Source organism: Ornithodoros turicata, chromosome 2 (genome assembly GCF_037126465.1).
Source record: "Ornithodoros turicata isolate Travis chromosome 2, ASM3712646v1, whole genome shotgun sequence".
Taxonomy (NCBI): domain Eukaryota; kingdom Metazoa; phylum Arthropoda; class Arachnida; order Ixodida; family Argasidae; genus Ornithodoros; species Ornithodoros turicata.
In genome coordinates this window covers 138,303,029-138,315,900 of record NC_088202.1, presented here as the reverse complement: position 1 = coordinate 138,315,900, position 12,872 = coordinate 138,303,029, and the positions used below count along the sequence as shown (strand labels likewise).

General features: G+C 47.1%; 2 protein-coding genes across 2 annotated transcripts; one reads left to right on the top strand and one right to left on the bottom strand.

Annotated features, from left to right (window-relative positions):
• The first annotated feature begins 919 nt into the window (after positions 1-919).
• LOC135385073 (alpha-crystallin B chain-like) lies at positions 920-1,372 on the top strand. The gene has a single exon (XM_064614249.1). The coding sequence runs from the start codon at positions 920-922 to the stop codon at positions 1,370-1,372; it is 453 nt and encodes a 150-aa protein (XP_064470319.1).
• Positions 1,373-6,897: 5,525 nt separating this feature from the next.
• Positions 6,898-10,366, bottom strand: LOC135386215 (cystatin-2-like). The gene is made up of 3 exons (XM_064616030.1): positions 9,977-10,366; positions 8,152-8,259; positions 6,898-7,041 (listed from the first exon to the last, which is right to left on the bottom strand). Exons 1-3 carry the CDS (start codon positions 10,172-10,174, stop codon positions 6,916-6,918), a joined length of 432 nt encoding a protein of 143 aa, XP_064472100.1. The 5' UTR covers positions 10,175-10,366; the 3' UTR covers positions 6,898-6,915.
• Between the last annotated feature and the right edge of the window lie 2,506 nt (positions 10,367-12,872).

Here is a 12,872-nt window from a genome sequence, read left to right as displayed (position 1 = left end):
GGGTTCGAAATTTGCAGGTGCATCCGTCCAAGTTCATTTACTTCAACACGACGACTTGGGCAGGGGGGTATAAAAAAAGATGACATCATATCACATCACATCGTGGCACGGATCTTGTAACTTGGGTTTCCTATACGTCATCTTTGTACTCAGTAAACGCTTTGCAGTTCATTTGAGCAGACGTTCCCTCTTCTTGTTAAAGCTGTGGGATGTACCACGAAAGCAAAACGTTGTTGTTGTTGTTGCACCTCAAGCGGGATCATCATCTTCTTCCACCGCTAGGTACAGTGGCCACTAGTCTCTTGCGCGTGCCGTTGTTGCTTCGTCCTCTTTTGCTTCGGTCGGCTGCTTTACTTCAGATCAGAAGACAGGCAATCTCTCCAAATACTACAGACAGACTACTCACACGAACATGTTAGAAGTCGACACTGTTTCCTAATTTTAGCACAATCTGTCGGTACTATATCTAGTGCAACAGCGGGTGGCATACAGCTTGTCGATCAGCACAGCAAGTTGGTCACGTTTCCCCGCAGAAGCGGAAGACGCGAAAAACGTCACAGCTTTCTGAGCGCGAGCGCTCTACGTCCAGTGTTCACGTACACTGCTAACCGTGCGGAATATCCTGCGACGCAGCCACAAGATATTCTCTAGCAGACGACAGGAAAGACGCTGACGGTGTCGTCTGCTAAGTGTCGTCTGCTAAGTGCGCAGTACGCCATTCCGCATATTCCGCATCCCGTGAACGCTCAACATAAAACGGGACGGAACCTCGTCTCTGTGAGCAGTGTTTTCTCTTTTTATTCCACTAGAATCTTCCTTGAGGATGTCGCTCGTGTGACTACACAGTTAAAAATACTCCTTTCCAATAACCGATGTCGAGAGACGAAGAAGAAGCAGACCGGGCCTGCACGCGCCAAATATGGCGGTGTCGACCTCGTCCTGCTCATTGTCCCTAGTCATCGACTCAGACTCTGATGCCATTTCTCCTCTTCCCGGTCGGGAACTCAGACTTTCTCTTGATGCCAAAGGTTGCCGCATCGAAGACCTCAGGGTGAGCATAATCAGTCAACATGTGTACGTTCAACTTGGTCACCGTGTGCGGCGTGACAGCAAGGGCTACGTCCTCAGGAAGATCACCAGGTGCTATTGGGTGCCCGAATTCTGTGATCTGAACAAGGTCTACTGCACGTTGGCTCTCGACAGCACCTTGACGGTATATTTCCCAGTCAAGAGGAGGGAGCTTACGAAGGAAGTGCCGGTGCAATACTTTCCTGGAGTCTTCTACAAGTTGCCTACCAACGTACAGCTTCAACAGACGGACGACGATTACAGCTGCTCGACTTTCTCTGAAAGCAACGCCTCGGACGGCTAGCGCTACAAGGGTAGACAACCGACGTCACGGTTTTAAGGTCTCGGAGGAGCGTAAACGTCGGTAGATGTGAACGCCTCTGCTTTGGCACAAACCTACGTTCACACATATATCCAGTCGCTGCAAAATATTGCTTTAAAAAGAAATGTGTCGAACTGTATATTACTTGGCACGTCGCTGAGCAGCCGAATGCGTTATGTGAAACACGTGCGGAGAAAGCCTTTTCGCAGGATAGTAAGGAGTCATTCACAAAGGAACAAAATTGCTTCTCAGCTCCTTACCAATAAAGCGACAGCCTGAGCGTACTGAGTGATGTGTAGTATCATGTGTAGTCTTGGTGTGCAGTCTCTTCCGACATCTGGGCGAAATCTGGCTTCTTTTTTTTTAATTACAGACCGCGTAGAGAACCATCGTGATATAGGTAGCGGAGCAAAGAAAAGGCAACTTGCGATATGTACATGGGATATGTACTCCCCTTGAAACAATAATGGACTCGACGACAGTATATCTGGGGTGTCTGGTGCAGCTACAGCCCTATTTACAGACAAAGAAAACAAAAAGGAAAAATGAAAGCTAGAACCACGAAAGTGTGACCAAAGTATCACATGACTATGTTTTCTTGAAACCGATCATATCCGCCGTTGTTCCCTTGTCCATTAAGAAAGGTAACGTAGCTGTTCCTGGTCTAAAGGTTGAAAGGAAGCTGGAAAACACAAGCCTTCAACGACGGACACCTGGTCGGTCCAGGTTTTAACCGTGAACCATTTTTCTGTTCGTAAACCTTGTGTCTGTCATGACATACTTGCTCTCCCCTTGCAAATCGAGGCAAGGGGTCAATGGGGCCTGTCCATGCAGTTCCTCGTTCCTGTTTCGCGTCAAGAAAAGTTCCTACGCTCCACTGTCGCCTCTGCCTTATCAGTATGACCCTCCCCCCCCAGAATATTATGTCAGGTCGCCCCCGACCTCGGAATACAACCTGATTACGTATCATTACAATGCCCATCTAAACATTAGACGACAAAGAGATACTACATAACAAAGCAAGAGATAACCCAGAACAATGCAAACTTCTAGCAGGTCCCTGCTCGGCGAGGTCAGAATTCTGCGTCACCGGGTCAGGGTACACATAATAGAACTCTCACTCCCCAAGGATTAGTATACACACGGGGCAAGATCTCTAAATGGAGACTTTCAAGAAGGGCCAGTGTCCGGGTCAAGTCCGAGGGACTCAAGGAATGTTCACTGAACAAGCAAGATAATGAGAGGCGAGACACAGCGTAGTTTGAGAGGCAGATCCAAAATATGTAATTAGCGTATTGAGTAGAAAATTGAGTAGAAAATGAGTAAAATGCACTTTAAATAGAGTACAAATACACAAAACAAAAAGTATTGAGTAGAGTACCGAAATACCGCAAATTGTATTTAAAATACAGTATTTTAAATGCAATACTCCAAATACGTACAAGTCTGCAGGTGGTTGGCTTATCATGCCCCCGGACCCGCTATCGTAAAGACCTTCCAATCTGCAAAATCTCCCCACTCAGCGGGCGCCGCTATAAAGAAGCATGCCTTATAGGCAGCGTGACGCGACGCGGACACCGAGACCCAGAAGCAACGTTAAAGAAATGCCCATCTAAAAAAAAGTCAGTGCTTTTGAATGTTGTTCTGGGCTGGCAGTGCTCGCCAGCGAAAGCGATCGAACATTCACTCGGTGCTTTCAGAAATTAACTTCAACCCAATCAGTAATGTACCTCTTTGGCCTGCACGATATCCAACGATCTACGTATGAGACGGGGGGTCAGTACCGGTTAAATTTGTGTTTAGCATTGACATTATATTCTTGAGAAGGCTTTTAGAAGGGCGAATTTCGCCAGTTCGAGTGGCTATTCCGCACTTTGTCGGACGCTGTTCACGCATTCCGGAAGCGTTGCGTATGTAGAAAAAATCAAGGTCGTTTCCCAACCCCAAGTTCTTCTTTCTTGTGTCTTAATCAGAAAAACGGGAAATAAATGCTATATCGATTCGGTTCATATATGAACCGAGTGCTATGGATGAACAGCAACCTGTTGACGTTGTACCTCATTTCCGTTCGGTACTAGCATCGTTCGAAATCAGTGACATGCACATCCAGGATTCATGGTGTGCTTATCAAGTTCGCCAACGAACACGAAGTTACTATCAAAAACATGAAGTGACAACGAACGAGGAAAAGGACAAGGCTCACGGCCATCTTTTGATTGGTAGAAAACGAACTCCTGGCCAATCGCCCTGTGTGGCTAAGGGCCATTTCCCAGTGGGCCCGCTTGCACAAAACACTTTGAGGACACTCCGGGACGCTTCTCTGCACTTTCCTTCCTCTGTGATGTTGTCCTCAATCGGAAAAGTGGCTTGCACGAAACAAGTTGAGGATCGTAGCCATGAGGAAGGTAGGACGGGTGGCTCCGAAAGGGCTGAGGAAGCTACTAGCTCGGGCACTTCAGTCGTTCAGTCCTCCATGCTTCATCAGTGCTCTTCCGTGTACGCGCCAATGATAGTAGGTACGGCCATGTGAATTCTATATACATCCTGCATAAGACCGTTAGTTTACTTTAATTCATTGCGTTTGAATAATTTGTTCCTCGGCGGACGCATTAATCGGAGCGGACATTCGCGTCGTCCCCGCTCTGGAAGAGGATGATTGTGGATATCGTAAGACCAAATTTTCGAGTGGTGCCACAAATGAAATGGCAAAATACTCAATTTGAAGAAGTCCTGATGATCACATTGTGCGCTGACCAACCAATGGGTGGGTGCAGAGGCATAATGCCCTCCTCCCCCCCTTCCCGGCGCTCACACTTGTAGATAGCTTTAACTGCCATACTCATCGTCATCCTCCTCTCTCTTATCCTGGTCCATCTCATCGCTCATACCTGTAGATAGCTTTTAACTACCACACACTCTCTCTCTCACATCATCATCATCTCTCACATACTCCCCGTAGTTTTGGCGCTCTATGGCCTTTGTTGCCTTTGTGCCATTAAACCCATAATCTCTCTCTCTCTTCCCGGCGCAAACGCTTCAGGCTACGGGGCATGTACTTCCTGCCCGCTTCATGCACAGAGGTCGAGATTGGGATCCCGTGTCGCGTACCAAAATTTTTTTATAAGATTGTCATTGTATTTTCAAATCGCAAGAAGCATTCGTTTTTTTTTTTTCAGATATCCCTCGAACATTCACCCTGAGTTCCAGCTGGATGGATTTCTGGGACGGCACCTGGCTGGCTCGGGCACCCCATGCAGTCAGCGCCGGTGTGGACCAATCAATTGTGAGAGCCTCACTGAACATTCGTTAACGTCATTGCAGTAGAGGGAGTCCCCCGCCTAGCGAAATATTACTGGTCTTCACATTGCTCCACCTGTGTTGCGCAGGTTTGTGACCTGAATGCGAGCAATGACTGCAGTCCGGGAGTCTACAATGTCTACTGTGCTTGAAGGGCTGCGAAAATCGATCGGAATTCAAGAAAAATTGGCGTCGCAAAACAAGGCCCTTTCCGGCCAAAACACAGGTTAGTCACGATACCCTTTCCCTCGTAAAAACAGTGATTAGTGGATTGTTTTCACTCCCTGGTTTGTTTGCAGTCACCAAATTTAAAACACGTACGACATCATCTTCCACGAATGATGAACCGATATATGCCGCTTGCCAGGACAAAAATATGTTTCGCGCGGCAGGTGACGCCACATTGCAGTAGCAAACACTGCAACGAGTCACGCATGATACGAAATATAAAAAATTTAAAAATCATTTTCAAGGGTTATGATCGTGTTCATTGATTACAGTTCAAGCGATTTTACGGTTCCTTCTCATCTGCTATGTGTACTTCGCGAGTGCAAATATCAGCCTCCACAATGCGTCGGCAAGGAAGGCTGCACCACGCGTTGGTAACGTTGCTTGCGAACGCAGGAAGGTGACTGCTGACACAGGCGCGCAAGACATCATAGAGGGCATCAAGAAGCTGTTCGTTCAAGAGTCGCAGCAGGATCGAACCTACGAAGAGCGGGACTCTTAAATGGAAGGACTTCAACACCATCCTCAAAGGCAACGAACACGAGTCTAGGACACAGGGCGCAGCAAGAAAGGCTTCGAAGTCGAGGAGTCGTCTCTTGTAAGACTTGTCAAATGAAGGAAAGAAAAAAGGCCCGCAGTCAACCTCCTTCATCGGCTGTCTGTACGACTATCAAGGCCCTTCACACATCACCTGAACCTTCTTTGACTCAGTTAGAACGTCACCGGCACACCGATAACGCTGCACACAGTATCACGCCACCTATACGTCACTGGACAAATCTCGTATATAATATAAGCATGCAACTTGGTCTGCAACGTCAGAGAAATAGCAGAAGCGTGACGCCAACGCTGGCCAGGAGCTCTGCGGGACCATCAGCCGTAAGACCTAAGGGCTCACGAAAGACCTGGAAGGAGAAAGCTGAATGAAACGCTACCGTATTGCAATTTTTCATATTTTAGGCGTACAAGTTTTAATGATTTAAATGGGACAGATTGACGTAAATAAATGTGTCCTGTGACTACGGTGTCTATTCGTTCAAAGGTTCATATTATCGACGAGATCCCGGGCTAATTTTCACCCTCCGTGTGTTCTCCTTTTCTCTAGGCCAAGCTCGTGGTGCTCCAGGAGTTGTCGAATACAGAAGGCCCTACTGTTCAGCAGTGATGGCCAGTAGTTAACTACATGTAGTTAAACTACTAGTTAAACTACCTGATTGTAGTTAAAAAGTAGTTATCAACTACTTGCAGAAATGTAGCGACAACTACTAGTTAAACTACTATTTTAAGTAGTTAACTACAGTAGTTAGGTTACTGAAGGCGCCAACTACTTCCGATTTTGCCGCAAGCTTCACGGCACGATTGTGCTTCCGACTTTTACCTTGAGCTGCTTGTTTGATGAGAACGGAGGTGCAGAGCAATTGTGTCGTGCATGTGTACTAAATATTCTTTTAATGCTTGTCTAGTGAAGCCTCATTTGCTGTGAAATAATTCTGCAACTTAGTTTATCGCGTAGGCACAAAGAATCCCGCCGCAAGCTTTGTATTTGACGATCGTAGCAATGGCTTGAGCCAAAGTTTATTATTGCTTGTGAATCATATTTAGGTGTCCAAGAACACTGCAAGTGAGTGGTGTTGGTGGACAACGTTAAGTAGTTATAGATGTAGTTAAGTCGTTATGGCGTAAATATAATAACGTCCCCCAATTTTCTGCAACCCCCCCCCCCCCCGCGCGGCATCGGATTCTGGATAAACGGCTGTATGAAACGATGCGCCATCACTGGGCTTCGTCCAATGGTCAGGCTCCTCTTATAAAATGCTGTCACACCGAAAGCATCACACCGTCACTTTTCGGCTGTCCACTACATAACCATAAGTGAACCTCTACCAGGAATGGCTCGTAGACGATGGGATGCAGTTGGGAATGATTTCAATGATTTCGTGGATGGTGTACAAATAGTGCATCAAATATATTCTACTCAGGAAGCAGTTTCTGGACATATTTTAATAATGACGCATATCTTGTACGTGCGCTTTTTCGGCTTCACATGAATACGAAGTGAAGGATAATCCTGCGTCCGGAGACCTCGGCAAACCTTCCTTGAACTGTACGACGCAGACCTTAGTAGGCTGAAAGAAGAGGGATGCAAAAATGAAACAGAAATTGTCGTTAAGGACATAAAATTTATAGGATACGCTTGGCCCCCCTTTTCGCGGGCTTCACTTCTCCGTATCCTGCACTACACGAACGAAAAATAGTGGGACAGGTTTCAGTCCATGCAGTTTGCCTTCGGTTGCCTTCGTTGCTTCAATTTCCGGATCCGAAGAAGGAATTCTATGAACCGCTGCGGAATGTGGAACAACCGCCTTCACTTATCCGGACGGACCCCTGTGGAGAGGGCCCCTGGGGATTTTGTAAGAGAGGGGCTTTTTTTAACAAGGGTCCAACACTAAGTGTGCTGCTCTTGAGTCCGGTGTTGAGTCAGGGGCAGTGTGCGACCTACGTTTCGTCAAGGGGGGGGGGGGTGCCAACCTAGGGAAAATTTCTCCTTTACCATCATACCACGCAAGACAAAGCGCTGAAGACGACTGGAACCCAGCGATGTCTCTCTTGAGGATTCAGTTTTAGCGTTGTTGCTCATGGTCTCAACACCCTAATAAACACCGCTCAGTTTTTTCTTACGAAGAAAGTTGCCTCAGGACAGGAGCCTGTCCGGAGCTGAGCTTGTCTTGGCTCCTGTCCTGAGGCAACTACCTTCGTAATGCTCTACCGGTTCGCTGGATTTTCACCCATCTCAGTTTTTCTTGTTTGTTTTTTTAACTACTTGCAATGCTCAACAGAGCATACCGGCCCGTAGAAACAGAAATCATCAATCAATCTTAGAATCCTCTCGCGCATGCGGGTCATCCAAATCTAATAACACGCGTGCACGACTTGTCTGGAACCTGTGGGCTTGATGCTGCTAACTTCACAGCAGTTGGGGATACGACGATGTCGTGTGCGTTATCTGGGGTTGCGCTACTATGGCGACTGTGATGCACCAAACGGTTTGAGGATTGGTGCCGATCCTCAACGCCTTTAGAGACGAGCACAAGATCTCTCTGGGTGCGTCGATTCAAAGCCCTCTCTGACACGATGAGGCAGCAGTGGGTAGAAGTATAGTGCGGGTCCTGAAAGACCTGAGACCGTAACAATGGTACGTCGGCCCTTGACGCCTCAACTTCATTATCGGAACTTACAGCGCCCTTTTGTGGATGACAACGTTCTCTGCTGTATTCATGCACTCCGACTTCGCAATCCGTTGGTGCCACCAGCACCTTCACTTTGTAGTTAATTCCAGCAACGACCTGCAACAAAACCGATGAGATCAAATTAGACATTATGTTAAGATTACAGTGAAAAGAATTAGAAACAATTGGTTTAAGTTCAAGCGCAGTTCGATAAGTTAGCATAAGGTAGCGGGTCCTCCAAGCATGAGCGTTTCGAGACAGGAACAAGCGTGGGGGGGGGGGGGGGGGGGGAGGCCACTCTGGAACTCCAAGATCACTGGCAGTGATAATTGCCAGCGCTTTCCTCGCAGGTCGTCGCGGTCAGATATCGTCATAATAATCTGAATCTTAGTCATCGGATTCCCCGCGTATCAGGGGTCTCGAATGTCATCATTCTGCTGTCCAGTGCCTATTGATTGCAGGTTTTGCTTCCTCTTGGAAGCTGTTCGCCCTCCCTTGGAAAAAAATGCTGGGAACACCCGTGCATCCAAGGGCTGGTAACTTCGTGGACGTTGGTACTCTGTAAACATGTCGTGCCTCCCTCATGCCTGGAATGCTTGCTTGCATCACTGCTAACTTGAGGGTGTTTTATGAAATCCAATAGAATCCTACTTACAGGACGTGGATACAGTACAACGTGACCTCCGACCACATCTCGTACACCGTATGCCGTTATTCGTCATTTAGTTACTCCATGTGAAAACCGCTAGTCTATTGGACAGGGAGCTGTGGTAAAACTAATTACCATGCTCATTATTATGGAAAATCGTCGGTCCGAACCAGGGATCCCACGGAAGTTCTAAACAACGATCCGCGGGCTCAGAACCGTGTCACCGCTTACTAACTCGATCGCTACTTCGCAAAATTGGCGCCGTGTATGATGCGAACTGCAGGCAGCGCTGTAAGCTTGAAATCATCGAGCACATACTAGATGGCCGCTGCGCGTACGAAGGTAATGTGTGATAATGGTACTGTGATAGTACCGTACGAAGGGGCTGGCCAAAAATTTCTTGCATGTTGCACGAACGATATCCTGCGGGTCATTTTACACCCCCAGTCTATGCGAGATCGATGAGGGCCCATAATTCAAGGCGCTTTCTTCGCCAGGCCTCTGTAATGACTCAGGTTCAACTCGGGTTTTTAATTTGAAGACGGCCAAAACCACCGAGCCTAACTACTTCACGTCCTCACCTTTTTGCCGCCAACATCATCTCATTATCATCTTCAGCTACAGTCCTGATGATGCCCACAGCTGTGAGGCCAACGTCGGCAAGCCGCTACCCCACCGCTACCATTTACTATACTAAAAAATCCTTGCTCACTCCTTGCTCACTCCAACCGTGTAACAGCTGCAGCGCACCTGTAGTTGAACTCGACGGATGCACGAACGAGTGTCTCACGCTTCAACGAAGTTCTATTCGAAATAGCTTGAATCATGAACGATGACGACCATCCCCCACGTCACACCATCATCGCAAAGGTACCACGCCAAAACTCGTGACCTTGGTAATTGATGCCTCTAGATCAACGCTTGCCCGAGGGCAATGCTTATAGAGGCAAACAAAGAGAATGACAATGAAAAAATGGCTAGGAAGCAAGCGAGCTGGTGAAGATGATGCATAATGTAAAAAAACCCGAGACTAGGGAACACGAAGGGACAGACATAAACACGAAGTCTCAAGAGAGTCAAGTCTCAAGTCTTTTGAGACTTCGTGTTTGTGTCTGTCCCTTCGTGTTCCCTAGTCTCGGGGTTTTTTACATTATGCAAAGAGAACGATTTTCATTTCCGCATTACCTGAGTCTGGACTTCCAGGAGGTCGACAACAACATCGTAATACTGCAGCCCTTCAGTTTGTCGGGACACGACGTAATCAGCCAGGCTCATGTACAACTTTTGAGACACGCGGTCCTGCTTCTGCCAACCTCCAACCGTAGCTTGTGACATTGCCAGGCAGGCACATCCCAAGAGTACGACTGCAGATAGGGGAGGCATCTTCAGACCGTTTCAGACTCTTGCCTTCTGGACCCCTGCCTTCTGCAAAGAGCCTATACTGTAGGAAGAACGACGTTAAGAGCGGAAAAGCAGAACTGCACGGAGGTGGCCACTATGTGTGCTCGCGAGCCGAGCCAATCAGGAGGATGTGTTGGGTTTACAAGCTCCTCCAAGACGCAGCTGTGCTTGTCTTGGTCAAATGAGGCTTTGGGAATTTTTTGGCGCTGCACAAAGCATGCAGCTTTGGCAGATCACGTACATGCGTGACTGTAAGGGGACTTAGAGGATGATCGGTTACCTTCCAGAAAGTTCAGCAGTAGTCACACTTGTGAGGAGACCGTTCTTTTATACCATAGGAAACACATCACGTAAGCTACAGTGAAAACGAGGTTCACACGGAGGTCGAAGCGGTAGAAATGTTTTTAGTGTGACTTATGATGCACACGTATATCAATAGCAGACGACTTATATTATGAACATTTCACGGCATAACGAGCTTCACTATGCACAACCAACAGCGCCAATGCCAGCGTGTGCCCTAAGGATCACGTGTCCTTCCCTGTACGTTTACCTCAGACTGTGTATTAAATGCGACACACACGTACACATGCTTTGCAGACACACTATTTAGCAGTGATGGCCAGTAGTTAACTACATGTAGTTAAGCTACTAGTTAAACTACCTGATTGTAGTTAAAAAGTAGTTATCAACTACTTGCAGAAATGTAGTGACAACTACTAGTTAAACTACTATTTTAAGTAGTTAACTACAGTAGTTAGGTTACTGAAGGTGCCAACTACTTCCGATTTTGCCGCAAGCTTCACGGCACGATTGTGCTTCCGACTTTTACCTTGAGCTACTTGTTTGATGAGAACGGAGGTGTAGAGCAATTGTGTCGTGCATGTATACTAAATCTTCACTTGTAATGCTTGTCTAGTAAAGCCTCATTTGCTGTTTCCTTTCTTTTTCTTAATAAACATATCCCCCCCCCCCCTCATTTGCTGTGAAATCTCGCCGCAAGCTTTGTATTTGGCGATCGTAGCAATGGCTTGAGCCAAACTTTATCATTGCTTGTGATTCATATTTAGGTGTCCAAGAACACTACAAGAAATTGGTGTTGATGAACAACGTTAAGTAGTTATAGATGTAGTTAAACTACATTGCAGTAGTTAAAGAAGTAGTTTTAACTACTCCTCTGAAAAGTAGTTGAACTACTAGTTAAACTACTCAGTCTCAAAGTAGTTAGTAGTTATAGTTAAACTACTGTAGGAGTAGTTAGTGGCCATCACTGCTATTTAGTGATGGGGTTTAATGGCTCGTATATAGTTTTAACCAGATAAACGCGAAGAACAGATTTCGAGCCTAACTGCTCAACATGCCTTCGACGAATGCCTGATGAGGGGGCGCTTATGGATTCATATTCTTCAATGGTTCTTGCCTTAATCGATGCCTTATTCGTTGCCTTATTCACAGACGTACACATGACCGTACATATGCCATACTCGTAAGCTCAAGGTTAGCTAGTCTTGTCGATGCATATTGAGTGTTTTATGTTTCCTTATAATGAGAGTATAGAACATTCCGTGTAATTGAACAGCAATAATTCTGTGTTACGCACCTGTTGCAACGTTCCCACCGTCACGGACTCATAATATTTACCCACCTGTGCACTCCTTGATCTCCGAGACTGTAGCCGTTGCACACAAGAGCGATTAGCCAAATCCTGAAAAGGTCGTGACGCTTCGCTCCAAGTTATGCAGGACAAATATCAAATACAGTCGATGCGAACCTGTACTCCAATTTTGACAGCAAAATGAATAATAATGGTACCGTAATGTTACACGTAAGATTTTTCTGTGCAGTGTAGCGATATGTTGCATTGTTCCGCAGTGTAGGACTGCGGATAATTTTGACTACCTGAGGTTCTTTTGGCGTGAGCCGCAAATTTCCGACACACTGTGCTAGAAGGAATAATAGGTGGTGGTGGTGGTGATGGTGAAAGGGCTTGCCGTTGTCGGCCTCACGTATGTGGGCAACGTCACGACTGACGCCCTGGGGAAATGTGCGTCCTGGGCCGACTTCTAGGGGAACTGTGCCGACATACGTCTGAAAGCGTCTGAGGAAAACCCAGGAAAAGCCCCAGACAGCACAGCCGGCACCAGGATTCGAACCCGGGTACCTCCCAGTCTCGACGTGAATAATAGACATCCCACAGCGAGGCTACCCCGGGCGAGGTCACGTGCCTTTGAGGACCAATGGGAACGGACGAGGCCTTCGCTACTCTGACGTTAGAGTTTGACGCGGAAATTTGTTTTAAGGTTTCTGTGTCATCAATTACGACACGTAACAAAGTAATTCTTGTTTCGCGATATTCTGTCGTGAAGCGCAATACGTGCACAACGACCCTCGCCGTCGTCGTTACAATGGCTCCCCCTCTAGACAGACGAAATCTGAGCGAGGGCATCACGCGGAAGCAGAGGAAACTAGATGGTGGGGCCAGTGCACAAGACGTTGTCGTGTTCGCTTCCCAAGGCTCGGGTTGGAGGCGCAGAGGGTATAGTGATGATGGGGATTGCACTGCGGGGGCAGGAGCATCTTCAGCATTGTAAGCCGAACTCAGCCTGTCGAAGGAAACGACTTCACGACGGCCACTGATGAGGACAACAGGTCTTGACGAGAACGATGAAAGGGACATCAT